A 14,850-nucleotide genomic window follows, 5' to 3' on the forward strand; every position below is an offset into this window, starting at 1 on the left:
ACCCCCTATGGAGAGTGAATGGTACTGTAAGAACCAGGAACCTACTGGTGCAGGGCATCAGTGGGGGATCTGAGTCGGTGCGGTAGTAACCGTTACGGCACACACAGTTGGTGGCCCCCTCATTGGTGATGCGACTGTTGATGGGACACTGGAGACACTGGTGGTCGCCCTGGGAAGGCTTAAAGAACCCTGAGCCACACGCTGCAGAGGAGAAAGACAGATGTATTTTTATTTAACTTTTATTTAACTAGGCAAGTCAGTTAAGAATACATTCTTATTAACAACGTTATTGACGGCCTACCAAAAGGCATTGGGATTAAAATTATATATATTTTAAATATAGGACAAAACACACATCACGAGAAGAGAGACAACACAACACTACATAAAGAGAGACCTAAGACAACAACAGAGCAAGAAGGCAACATATAACAACACAGCATGGCGATAGAGACATGAAGAGACAGAGGGAGTGTGAGAGAGAGGTTATGAATTAAGTTATTATACTTAAGAGTGACATAAATTCAATACCAGACATTATACAATATGACGGCATGAGAGAAAAAAGGATACAGAGTCGATTGAAAGACAAATTCCCAGACATATCATAAAATATTGGTCTTGAAATACACAGACACATTACCTTTAGCATGTCCTTCCACATATGGTTAATAAAATAAAACTTCCAGGAATCTGAGGCTTGCTATTCAGGTTTTTGTCTCATGGCATTTGAAACTCTGGGAGAACAGAGTGAGGCATAGTCAAAGAGACTTTGAAATCTGGAGGTCTGGAATTGAATGGCTATACCATAAAAGGCAAAGGGTGTGTGATAGGGAGAGAGAGGTGGTAGAGTGTAGGGGACAATACATGGGGTTACACATATTCTACAACTGTGAAGTATGTGTTAAAATAGGGCTAAAGAGAAAGAGGAGTATCTATACCAAATCCTCATATCACTACCAAAGGCTAATACACTCCATCATTCATTCTCCCCCCATGATTGCCGACATTGAGAATGTCTATGTGTAGAAACCTTTGTTCCAATCAACAAACGCTGCTAACCAATATCCTACCAAAACCATGTATGGTGTCTTCTAAAGGGGTAAATGATGTGTGTGAAGGTTCCTGCAGCCTCCAGCTTTGCAAGCTAATCCAATCAAGATGGTGTGAAAGTAATTAAATGCCTGTCTGCCACTTCCTCAACTCTCTGGATGCGTCCTAAATGGCAACCTATTCCCTATATAGTGCCCTACTTTTGACCAGGGCGGCAGGGCCCATAGGGCTTTGGTCAAAAGTGGTGCAAAGGGAATGGGATGCTATTTGGGACGTGGGCTCTGACTGTCTGACACTGGCAGACACGACCACTCTGGAGTGCATTTAGCCAGCCTGTGTCATGACAGTGGGAACAAATATATACAGTAGTATATTTTTGACCCTTTTCAGAGGATAACTTTACATTGTTCTCTTGTATTGAAACAGTGTTTGCCTCTGTTATTGAATTCATTTAGTTTTTGTCTCATTTACCAAGAGGTCCGAATCCTTCTTTGACTAACTGTCCTATCTTCTACTTGCCACAATGAGAAGCTATAGGAATCCCAGGCAGTCAAAGGACAGCCAGTGTGACGAGACAAAAGAAAGAGTCTGTTGACAGAGGGACCCAGGGAACACCCATGGCTAGACCCAGACAGAGAGGAAGGAGGGTTGAAGGGGGAGAGAGGATTTGACAATTCTATAATAAGGGGCCATTCAATAAATAAATAGTTAAACAATCTGTGATACTCAGATATCAATATTTCAGGCCACAGTGTAGTCATCCCAGCCCCTGGATCCTACCAAAATAGAAATATATTCACTAGAATGGGTTTCCCCAATGAGGGCGCACTCCCCTTAAACTGCCCCTAATTTACACATTTTTAGCTACAACTTCACTTGAGCAAAGTGAGATGTAGAGTCACTGATCTACAAAAAGTATTCCCTGCCAAATAATAAGCATAGCGCAATTAAGATTCATAGAGCTACGCCTCCCCTGGTTTACGGCACTGCTACACTACAGCCATCGGGCATCCAGCAATGCCATCAGCCATCAGCCATTGAGGGAACTTTTCCTTTGAAATCAATGAAAGCTGCTATACTGCCCGCGTTGTGTCACGTCCAATGACAGCATCCAAGCTTAAGAATCGTAGATTCAATTCTCGACGGCTGACGCATTCTATCTTCTATCTTGTGAATGGAAATAATGAGGGGAAAAAAGTTGATTTGGGTTGGTCTTGTCTAGCAGGTAGAACGTCACATTGACACAATGCTGATGGCAACACAGGTAGTGTAGCTGACTTGTTCGGCGATCCCCCCCACCACAAATTCACACACAACCAGACATTGATTGACTGATTGGAGACAGCTTGTGTCAATTAAATAACATTTCCTGGGATTTTCTACCTGTAGCAGACCTACAGTAGTGGATAATGCTGGAAATACTGGTAAAAAACAAAAACAACCAAAACAACTGGCATGTGATACTAAAGAGCCAGATAAGGTTTCTATATTAAGGTAGCCAATGCTTGGTTACGATATTGTGGCTACTAAATGTGGAAGACTTGTGTAAAGAATTTGTTTGGAAACATTATTTCAAGTTATTGAACCAACTTAATTTATTGAATAACTTGTAACGCAATTGAAGAAATGTGAATAGTTAACTCCAAATTAAAAAGTGAACTTGGAACAAGATGAAAAAATGGGTTGTATTTATATTATATATTGTATTGTATTTGTTATTTATTAGGTTTAACCAAAACGGAAAAGAGTGTAGAAAGAAATAGGTTGTAACTTGAAATATCGGTTTGGTAATAATCAAATTAAACAGTTGGCAATGAATCATATATTTGGTTTCAACAAATGTAGTATTTTTCCATTGAGAAAACCTAACTAATTTACTTGTGACCATTTTTTTTGGTTGATCCAAACTGTAATTTCTTGTGTATATCTATTCATCTGTGTTTGGCATTCTCTGGCGCCTGAGAAACTGATAAGAGAGGGGAGATGCATGGCCATTATATTTCTAATGTTTATTATAGAACGAATGTAACCAGCTAAATTTCCTAATGTTTCGCTTAAAGTTAATCTCGCATTTTACCAGAGAAAAGTAGGCTGGCTACACCGAGAAAAGTACTGGAGAAAAGTAGCTACTCATCAGTCAAAGCGATGTCTTTTGATAGAATGCCAATTTGTGAATTCTCAAACGAGTGCAGAAGTGCAAATGAAGCACAAAATTTGTTTGATGCTGAGCAAAAATTACAATAAGAAGGTCTGTATTTTAGATCTGCGTTTAAAAAAAGAATCTGTGTGAAAAACGAAGAATTCTGAGTTAAGGCGACCCTGAAGTTTAACTTGCTAGTTATCTAAGTAAGTGGCTGAATTAATAAGGTCACGGGGCATCATAATGTGTTAGCTTTCTGCCATGGTTGAGAAGTCAAAGCCCTTTGAATGAGTTATCTGTACAGCTGCCACTGCAGCTTGATTTCCTTGCGTTTGTTCTCCTCTCTGTTCTGGGCAGTCTGCTTCTCCCTATCTTCTTCTTCGAGCAGAGCAGGCAGGCTCCTTGCCTTAGCGACTCCCAGACTCCTCACAGACACAGTCTGTACACAGTACTGTCCTTCCTTCAGACAAGCATGTGTCCAAACTTGTTAATTTAATTTGCACAATGTCTTTCGTTCATATTTGTTTGAAAATGTCCAAACTCACCAAAAATGACATTCGGTAGCTCCTACCTATATATGTATAACTTTATGAGCTGGATTGTCTGTCTTTGCAATTTGTGTATTTTCGTTTCCGCTCGTTAGCATATTTAGCTAGCAGCCTCCATCGAAATTCTCTATTATAAAGTGCTAATATTGTTACCATTCTGGTAATAGAGCCCCTTCTGTACTAAGCCGGTAATACCGTAAATCCCGATGTGAGAGAAGGAAGGTATGAGGATATGAACATCTGGTTACAGCCCAACCCTAGATTCAAGCATGGCACTATAAAATATCTATAGATTTAAAAGTGTTCGCACTTTTACACTCTCAAGAGTTGGCTCACATTATGTGATACTACAGTAGTAGTATATGAAACGGAAAACACTTAAATAATCATGTTCTTTGAGACAATTGTTCTTGACAAAACGAAATAATTAATGAGTCAGCCTGATGTGGAGCATTAGAATTTAACTTTGGCCTTAACAAAGTCTTAACAAAACTGTACACACGTAGCAAAGGTCAATTTGTAAACAGTGCCTGACTTTGATCCAGTAGCAGGCAGCGACAACCCACTGCCATGTATTGACACTGACAACATCGCCAACATTCTGCGGAGCCATTCTCCTAATTAGAGCCAGAAGCTGTTTGTGTTTCCCGACCATATAGGTTATAAATAAGACCCCGCACACGCATAGACGCGTGCACACAAGCATGCACAAACAGTCTGCATGAAGAGGCTCTGTCAGAAACGAAGAAGAGACACTTGTTTAAGAGAGGCTGAGTTCAGGAGTAGCAGTCGGACTGAAAGCAATATTATTGCCCACAATATTACCACTCTGTCTCCTCTACACAGCCCTGTGAATCTTTTAACACTGTGGTTAAGTAACAATAACATATAAACTGTGTGTGAGAGAGTGGGGGAGGACAGAGAGAGAGAAAGAGAGAGAGGAAGAGAGAAAGGGAGAGAGAGAGAGATGTGGATGACTCAGTTTCCGAGGGAGTTTAATGCGCCATGTTTGTAGGATTGGCGGTAAATTGAGAAGACAGTCTTTTCCCCTCATGCGTCTCCAGACCTCCTGACCCGTTAGTAATTGCTTGAGCTTGGGGGTCTGCCCTAACATAGCCCAGAATTCTATTCTCAGAAGACTTCATTTGCAGTGGCTTGATTCAAATGACTCTTTTACACGCAAGAACCATGATGTCCCAATAATCTGAGTGTGGCCCAACAGACACATAGGACCATGTGTCTGTTGGAGGTGGAGAGAGAGAGAGGGGTAAATACTACAGGGGGTTGCTTATGTTACATGCACAGAGTTATGCACATCTAATCTCTCACATAAAACTAAGTGTACTCTCTTTGCAAATAACACTACAAATGTTCTTGTTTTTTATATAGAATTTTCATTTTAATTTACAATGTAAGAGTTGTAAATCTGGTGTTGAATACACTGGGGGGCAGCAGGTGAGTTCTCTCTCTCTGATTATGTTGAACGACCATTGAATTCTCAGTAGAAGCTGAAACCCAGAAGACACTGTTGCAGGATATAACTCTGGCTTCCCCACTGGACAGAGTAAATGCCTGCAGTGTATGTTCAGCCAACAAAAGATTGTCTATGAAGCAAATCAGTTAACAATGTGCACAATCCAAACCCATCTGAAGCACGTTGGTACTTTTTTAAAAAGGGACTGGCATTTGTTTAATAGGGTCATAACTTTGGAAGTTTGGAAAAGGTGCTTGTACAAGCAAGAGTTTGAGCGTTCGCGTCGATCTTATGAAAGAAACCAATACAGCAATAAATATGTGACAAGTGAATTTACTCCTCACAAATACAACAATTATGACTGGAAAGAGGGGAAGGTCTGAGGTGGGCTGGGCATGAGTGTTGCTAATTTCTCCACCTTGCATGTCCATTCATCCAACTAGACAAATGCATGTACCTATTGAATGTATTGTTACAGCAATAAGGTCCCTCTTTCCCCTGCAGGCTATCAGTCCTTGAAATTAATCCAAAGGGCTACACTCCCATGATTCACTGCTCTCCATGGGAGAGAGGAAGACAGGGCGAGGTTCGAGAGCTTGACCCTAGAGCACGTTGAGTAATCAGTAGAAGTGTCACGCAGTTGTTGCTATGCTATTGTCTTTGGGACTAATGCACTCTCTAATCAGGTCATTATTCCCCAGACCATAGGGCATTTCTTGTCCTAACATGACTTACATAAACCAGAAAGCATAGGTCATTAATAGATCAGTCGGCTATGGGCTATATACTGTATCAAAGCTGGGTGAGTATGAAGGTGCCTGGTGATGTGAAGTCACTGTCCTCATCCAGTGGTCAAATTACCATCAAAACGGACCCTTGAATAATGATTTCCTGGATGACTAAACCAAATTTAACAATATAGGGGAGTCACTGCTGGGTCTGTGTGACAGTATGACTAAAGCTCAGTGATATCATTGACTACCTCTGGCTATTTAAGTGTTCCTCCTCCCCCAAGAAACCTTCACACCGTGAATAACATGGCAGAACAGGTCGTTGAGGGCTTCATTAGCAGTGCTTGATATTTCTAATCAAATAGCCAGGGATTTGTGTGTGTGTGTGTGTGTGTGTGTGTGTGTGTGTGTGTGTGTGTGTGTGTGTGTGTGTGTGTGTGTGTGTGTGTGTGTGTGTGTGTGTGTGTGTGTGTGTGTGTGTGTGTGTGTGTCAGACATTTTCCTTCTCTTCCTTTCTTCACTCATCACAGAAATACATTAGGGTAAGGGAAGACACTAGGATAGTGCTTTCTTGGCATAAAGTGATATCTCTCTGAATGTAAGGCTGGGACACAGGTCTACCGTTTAAAGACACCTCTAATTACCCTCAACACTCTCCCCCTACAGCACATTCTTGACCCATCTTTCCTGGCACTAATTGTGTTCCCTTAGTGATTCTACTGTAGTTAGTAAACCAAACGTACATGCATTAAAGATGTAGGATCTTCATTTGAAACTTGTAGTGCATTTGACATTTAAAAAAGCTTTGTAATTTCCACTTAGAAATTTCAGACTTGATTTTACATTTACATTTACATTTACGTCATTTAGCAGACGCTCTTATCCAGAGCGACTTACAAATTGGATTTTCCCTTCCGAAAAATGGATCAGCCGCTACATAAATGTCTATTAATTATAATCCAAATTAAGATCCTACATCTGTTCAAGTCTCTATCCTCTGGCTTATCACTAGTCTCAATAAGTAAATGACCCCAAGGCAAAACATCCACAGTAGTAGTAAACACATTATATCAGCAGCTCTCACCTCGACACACCGTGCCGTTCTCCACCGCCTCGTGCCCAGCCTTGCACATACAGCGCCCAATGGGCACCATCCACTCCCCGTCCCCGTTACAGTAGAGCTTGATGGGCACATCCACCTCCTCCCCATTGGGCACACACACACCCCGCGCCACCACCAGGGAGGTGCTCTCCGCCCCCGACAGGGTCTCAGGGAACACAGCGCCATTCTCGACCACGCGGGGGCACTTCCTGTAGAAGACGCGCACGGCGATGAGCGACATGCAGCTGCCGTAGTCCTGGAATGCCAGGTAGAAACCCTGGCGTGACACGGGGCCGAAGCTCCGTACCTCCCTGTTGATTTTCATCACCCGGCTGCCCAGGTCCACCTGGGAGAAGCTCTCATCTGCAGCAATGGTGTCCACTTTAATCCAGGGGTTCTCCATCCAGGCCGGGGACACCTTATTGGCCGTGTCTGAGTCTGTCTCATAGTAGTACAGGTTAAAAGTCTCTTTACAGGAGCCGGGGACGCTGGGGATGGAGCTGCAGTCGCGCACCGAGAACTTAATCTCCACATGGATGCGCTGGGCGCCGTGCCGGCGGATGTACTTGGTGCGGACCCAGTTGTTCTGGTTGTTGTCGAAGACGTTGCACACCTGGTAGGTGCGGATGGTATTCATATTCTCATCGTAGCCACTCACCTCCTCCCACTGCCAGGGACAGACAGAGCAAGAGGTCAGTTTAACATCCATGACCAGTGAAAAGTCAACATATTTTAATTTGATTACTGGTCTTAAAAAAAAACAAGAACACATATCATGATTAATGTCAAAATAAACATGGTAACAATATGATATGACTTAAAAATATAATTGAAATGCATACATCACTTATCCAATTGGACACTAATGGACAAGCTTCAAAGTGACCAAATCCAATTGAATATACTGTCAGATAACATTGTTATCAAAATAACATTGTTATATTTCTGCTTTGTATTTTAGACCTTTGTCGATGTAACTTTGTCGGCATGAGACCACACGTGAGGAATTACAAACACAGTCCATAGACAACAAATATTAAAGAGTACATTTCCATGTCAGACAATTGTCTTCCTGGGCTGCCTTGTTCTGGGCCTACACAACGAGCGGACAGTCAGACTATTCAGCAATAAGATTCAGTTGATGTATCACTTGGCTCACAGCTTTCACACTGTTTATCTTCCTGGCATCACACACCTTATGAATTATTGATTTCAGTATGACAGGACAATCTTCCTTCAGCAGAGTTAATAAAACAACATCGCAATTCCTCAAACAGCGCCCACTTTTACATTTTACATGAAAGGCATACGTAGGCAAATTTTCCCCAATTCACTTTGCTTAGAAGTTTATTTTATGAAATAAATTATTAACTCTAACCAACTACATCAGGGGGGTTCACACATGCTGTTTTGGGACCTTTTGCAACCTATGACTGGATATATTGCTGCCCCTAATTGTATTCCTAACAACAATGCTGTTTGAACATGGAAAACAAATTGGGGTATTGATTCCTGATATATGCTGTTGTTGTTGCTCTAAGTTGGGCTTCTCATGGTGCTGCAGCTAGAGACGGTTCTGCAAAATGACAAAAAGTTTCAAAAGTTTACAAAATGGTGTGTCATGTAATGAGATGCTTTGTTCTACTCACCCCCAATGCTGGATAGATAGTCCATCCCAGCTCTGCTGTTGCCGTCGTAGAGTCCATGAGTATTTCTACAGGGAAATCAAGATGAACAAGTTAATGTGGTGTTAAAAATCACAACTGCAAAACAGGGCAACTAATACAGCAAGACACATGTTACTGACATTGTGAAATATTGTGGTGAGAAAATAGTATTAACTGTGAGGATAAAAATAAAAAATGTGTTTCTCTAGCCACATATGTACGTTCATCATTATCGCTAGAGGGTTGCAACAATGTTGCCTTCTCTCCCCTCTGTTCTTAGCGTTATATATGGAGTCTGTACCTGTACATCTCTCTAAATAGATAAGATAATGACTTTATTATCCCCATGGGGAAATGTTAGCTCTGTGCATACATAATCAGCATATGCAGACAAATACAGGTTCATGAGCGATCAATGATTAATCTGTAAACTACATACACTATACATTGTAACTTAAAATGTTGCCATGATGCCGTTGTGACAGTTCTATGGGTTAATCATGATACTCCTAATATGGTCTGACAGAATGGCAGTTATGATCATAACACACTTTTGGGACTTGACGTAGAGTGATATCGTAGAAGTATTGTGTTATGACCCGTGCCCCTGCTTTGTGTTGTTTCAGTGAAGGTCTGTGTGCAGTCACGCTAAGGGGGCACAGTGACACTCTGCTGCACCTCAACCACACTTAATACAGGAGGAACGGTACTGGATGACTCTGCCTGGTGACATCTGCTGTCTCTCTCTCTCTCTCCCCCTCTCTCTCTCTCGCTCTCTCACTCGACCCTCTTCTCTCCCACTCTGTCTCTCTCACTCTTCCTCACACACATACACACACAACATAGGGCTGGGCAATATGGCCAAAATATCATACCATGGTATTTTTCAAATTGTTGACGGTATGACGATATTTGACGATATTTGATGTTTTTGATAAATGAAAGTTCTACATTTGATTCATGAGTAGTGCATGACCCTAGGGTGGCAACACATATATTCAACATTATTTAAATGGGTCTTTCTCCATTCTGATTGTTTTATATTGTTCAATTCAACTTCAACCAAAAATAATTTCCTGCATTTCCATAAATTTCTGCATTTCCTGCACTCATTTGAGGTAATTTCCACACTGCCATGATATGGGCAAAAATACTAGGCCTTATTTTTAACCAAATGTTGCAATTGTGATTTAGATCAAAAAACTTGGGTGAACTTTTGGAATCATGGAAATAGAATGTTTATTATAATTCTATAGTTAGAATATAAATAACAGTGGGCACTTTGAATACAGTGCTGTTTGACATGACAACGAATGAAAATGCCATGGACGAGTTATTGTGACAGGGTAGGAACCAAAGTGATGTTCAATGTTTCCTAGGGGACCGTATAATCTTTGGCTACATTACATCTTTATTCATATAGCCAACATATTCATGCTTCGCCTTTCCTCTTTCTTTTAGAAAATACTGTTGCACACTAATGCTAATTGCTAGCCAGCTAACTAGCGATTAGCATTAGTAGCTAACACGATTTATCTTAACTTGCTAAGAAAATACAAACTAGCTGTTTGCAGATGTAAGAAACACAAACTAATATTGTAATTATTGAACGCGTGTGGATTTATATTAAGATCAAAGTGGATACATCGTTGTCATCAACATTGTTGCATGGGCTGCATTGACCATGCAGACTGAACGAAAGTGTCTCGTCGTCAAGCAACAACAAATGCGCTCCTTGAGTGACAGGGGGTGGGACTAGGTCTGTGTGGAAAGCGGCATGGAGAGAGAGAGAGATAGAGCGGAGAGGGATGACTCAAGTAGAGGAGTAAACTATAAAAATGGACGTTGCACACGGCGTATCACATTTAACAAACCAAACATTCAAATACCGTTATAGAAGGTAAAGTAAAAACCCAAACCGGTGCATATATACCGGTATATAGTAAAATACGGTATACCGCCCAGCCCTAACACAACATCACCAAAACACACAAACACTCAGTCTCTCTCACTCTTCCTCACACACATACACAGACAACATCACCAAAACACACAAACAGCATCACCAGTCCATAACCAATCCATAATAACCAAACTTCAGTATCCGGACATGCACGCACACAGTGAAGCCCATAATCTCTCCTCTCACCACCCCCACCAGAAGGGGAAGGGCAAGTAGGCTGTAAGTCTCCCCACTCTGCCTGTGTAGACTGACACATTTTAAATTATTCACAGGGTCCTATCAGTGAAGTGCTGCTGAGTGGAGAGATGGTACGAACAAGTATATTTAAGCCTTATATGCTGGTAGGGAATATAGGAAGGGGGACAGGCCACAACCTACTCATACAGTGGTAAAACATAGGTTGGACCCTGATTATGTAGACTGAGCACAATTCTGTCTCTATAAAAATGGACCTGTATGGAAACCGTACTTGGGGGAAAAGGGTTATAGTAAGGGTTAGTTGTTTATCGAGTGCATTCCTCATGATAACACACTGCCTGGTACCCTCACATCTGCAGTTGAGGACAAAGACTTATGGAAAGCCAATAGCATCAATGTCTGGTCCACAGGGACACTGCAACACTGTCTTCCACCCTAGAGAATTTACACTCGCCATTGCAAGGGCCATGATTTCCCACCGGCAACCACACAACCCGAGCAGGAAAATCTCCTGCTTTTACATTTCCCTAACAATTTTTCCCCAGTCAGGTCACATGGTCAGGAAAAAAAACAGCCCCCAATGCTCTCTCTAGCAAACATCTAGACTGTTCAGTACATCATGATGTCCACTATCAGATGAACTTCTGAATCTTTTTTCTCTAACGATTTTTTCCATCTAGGGAGTTTTTCCTTGCCACTGTGCTGCTGATTGGTCTTTGGGATCTAGGCTGGGTTATTGTCGATGAAAGAATTATATAGAAATAGAATTTGATTATTGGATTGATTTCTCACACCATAGGTTGCTGAAAGGGAAGAGACCGTGGCTGACCCTCCCAGTTCTGAGAACATTCTAGGAACATTAAACATGAAGTTATCCTCGGGCCATAAAAGGACGTTCAGTACAGCAGAAATGGCATGTAAATCACAGAAAAAAGATGTTGTGGTGGCAGGTGCAGAGAAGTACTTGGGTGTACGAGATGTTGCTGCAGAGGAGTTACAAGGTGTTGAACGATAGTGTCCCGTCCTCCCAGGCTGTCGGCCTGGTGTAGGATCAGATAGGGCCAAGTAGTGGAATAGTGGTGAGGTTTTAATGGGTGTGGGTTTAAATGGTAGGGACATTTTTCTTCCCTTTTCCCCGTCCTTTTTCCCTTCCCTGTTGTGTTAGTTCCCGGTTTGTCCGGGGATGTCCCCAGGGACGTTTATAGGACACTCTCAGGAAGTTGTGTCATGGACATGGTCCTGTAGAGATTTTGTCTAGTTACCGGTTTGTTCTGGGGACGTCCCCAAGGACGATTTTAGGATGCTCTTATAATGTACTTTCATGGTCCCCTGGAGGTTTTTGCATTGTTTCCAGTTTGTTCTGGCGACGACCCTAAAGACGTTTTCAGTACGTTCCCAATAAAATAAAAAAATCTGTCATCGGGACGTCGTGTGATGGAGCCAATGTAACGTTCTCTGGGGGACCTTTGTGTAGTTCCCTGCAAGTTACCAGGACGTCACTGAGGACCAAGTCAACACTTTTATAGGAAGTTCTCAGGACTTTCATTTTACTAGTCATTAGGATGTCGTGTGATGATCCCAACGGAACTTTCTGGGGGACCTTTGTGTAGTCAGGACCATGTCATTTAGAACCATGTTAGGACGTTTGTAAGATGATCTCAAGACATTTGTTTCACCAGTCATCAGGACGTCACGTGATGTTCCCAGGTGTCCCAAACCAAAGTTTGTAAAGTTATTAATTGGTATGGGGCTTTAAGGTAAGTGGGACGCTGTTCAGTTAAAATAATGTAAAAACTCTTTAATCAATGACAATATGATTACATTTTACATGATTACTTATTACTGAATAAGTCTGTAGCATTCTCAGAAGTCCCCTACATAATCATTACCTATAATACATCTCTACACTTAGCAAAAGAGTACCATCTGCACTGCTATTTTTGTTCATCTCAATCTCATAATATTAATATCAAATATTAAATTCGCTCATCATTGACTTCATGTACTTGTTTCAGAATTGAGGGTTTTCTGTATAGTTGTCTAATGTTGGTGGGAAATATTATTCTGTTTTAATGTTACTCCTGAATCACTATGATAAATAAAAGAGTTATTCTTGAGTGTATTTTTAACCGAGCTGAGATTTATTTTGAAGTGCAAAGTGTAGGAATACAGTTGAAATCAGTCATTGACACAGCCATTGTGGCGTAGCAGCAAGCTCGGAATGCTTTTAGACTTTTATTCAAGTAGTATTTTACTGGGTGACTTTCACTTTTACTTGAGTCATTTTCTATTTAGGTATCTTTACTTTTACTCAAGTATGATATCCTTCCTCTGACACCGCCTAGTATATAGGTCCTGGATGGCAGGAAGCTTGGCCCCAGTGATGTACTGGGCTGTACGCACTACCCTCTGTAGGCTGTCTCATCTTTGTCGGTGATCAGGCCTACCACCGCTGTATCGTCAGCAAACTTAATGACGGTGTTGGAGTCGTGCTTGGCCACGCAGTCGTGGGTGAACAGGGAGTACAGGGGGGTACTAAGCACGCACCCCTGAGGGGCCCCTATGTTGAGGATCAGTGTGGCAGATTTGATGTTGCCTACCCTTACCACCTCGGGGCGGCCCATCAGGAAGTCCAGGATCTAGTTGCAGAGGGAGGTGTTTAATCCCAGGGTTCTTAGTTTAGTGATGAGCTTTGTGGGCACTATAGTGTTGAACGCTGAGCTGTAGTCAATGAACAGCATTCTCACATAGGTGTTCCTTTTGTCCAGGTGGGAAAGGGCAGTGTGGAGTGCGATTGAGATTGCGTCATCTGTGGATCTGTTGGGGCAGTATGCGAATTGGAGTGGGTCTAGTGTTTTCGGGATGATGGTATTGATGTGAGCCATGACCAGTCCTTTCAAGGCACTTTATGGCTACCGACGTGAGTACTACAGGGCGGTAGTCATTTAGGCAGGTTACCTTCACTTTCTTGGGCACAGGGACTATGGTGGTCTGTTTGAGAGGTATTACAGACTCGGTCAGGGAGAGGTTGAAAATGTCAGCGAAGACACTTTGCTGGTCTGCGCATGCTCTGAGTACACGTTCTGATAATCAGTCTGGCCCAGCAGCTTTGTAAATGTTGACTTGTTTCAAAGGTCTTGCTCACATCGGCTACGGAGAGCGTGATCACACAGTCGTCCGGAACAGCTGGTGCTCTCATGCATGCTTCAGTGTTGCTTGCCTCGAAGCAAGCATAAAAGGCATTTAGCCCGTCTGGTAGGCTCGCATCACTGGTCAGCTCGTGGCTGGGTTTCCCTTTGTAATCCGTAATAGTTTGCAAGCCCTGCCAGATCCGACGAGCGTCAGAGCCGGTGTAGTAGGATTCAGGATTCTTACTTAGATATTACGTGTGAATCAATATGTACCCAGCTAACCACCTACTGTACTAGCCTATTTGATTACAGTGAAAACACAGAGGCAGAGTGAGGTGCAAACCTTTTGGCTGCCAAGCAAAGCCAGCTCAGAGTGCTCAGTCATGACATTTAACAACAAGCCAGCTAGCTAACTGCATCGTAATGCCCACAGTAACAAAAGTGTGATGCCAGCAGGTCCTGAGCACTTGTTGAACTACAGTATGTATAATGAACTATTCTATTCAATATGTAACTACCATGTAAATACTCTGGGACCAACATTGTTCTCCAAAAGAACGCATTTCTCAACAATTGAGAGCTAACATATTGATGTTAAATTATTAGATCTACTTCTAATAACCAGAAATAACCAGCAAGTCTTTATAACCAGCATTGGCACAAACCATTCCTTGTGTAACCGATGTGAAATGGCTAGTTAGTTAGCGGTGGTGCGCGCTAATAGCATTTCAATCAGTGACGTCACTCGCTCTGAGACTTGAAGTAGGGTTTCCCCTTGCGTTGCAAGGGCCGTGGCTTTTGTGGCGCGATGGGTAACAATGCTTCGTGGGGTGTCAGTTGTTG

At 42.2% G+C, this 14,850-nt stretch overlaps 1 protein-coding gene across 4 annotated transcripts in view; it reads right to left on the reverse strand.

Moving 5' to 3' along the window:
- The window catches only part of LOC106572237 (ephrin type-B receptor 2), a 60,913-nt gene that overhangs the window by 15,210 nt on the left and 30,853 nt on the right, over window positions 1-14,850 (reverse strand). For all 4 annotated transcript variants that reach the window (XM_014146257.3, XM_014146254.3, XM_014146256.3 and 1 more), the window contains exons 2-4: window positions 8,698-8,762; window positions 7,031-7,715; window positions 46-201 (exon numbers count right to left, since the gene is read on the reverse strand). In XM_014146257.3, coding sequence (XP_014001732.1) covers window positions 46-201; window positions 7,031-7,715; window positions 8,698-8,762 — 906 coding nt within the window. The remainder of the gene's footprint in view (window positions 1-45; window positions 202-7,030; window positions 7,716-8,697; window positions 8,763-14,850) is intronic.

The sequence above is a fragment of the Salmo salar genome, chromosome 15 (assembly GCF_965601325.2).
Source record: "Salmo salar chromosome 15, fSalSal1, whole genome shotgun sequence".
Taxonomy (NCBI): Eukaryota; Metazoa; Chordata; class Actinopteri; order Salmoniformes; family Salmonidae; genus Salmo; species Salmo salar.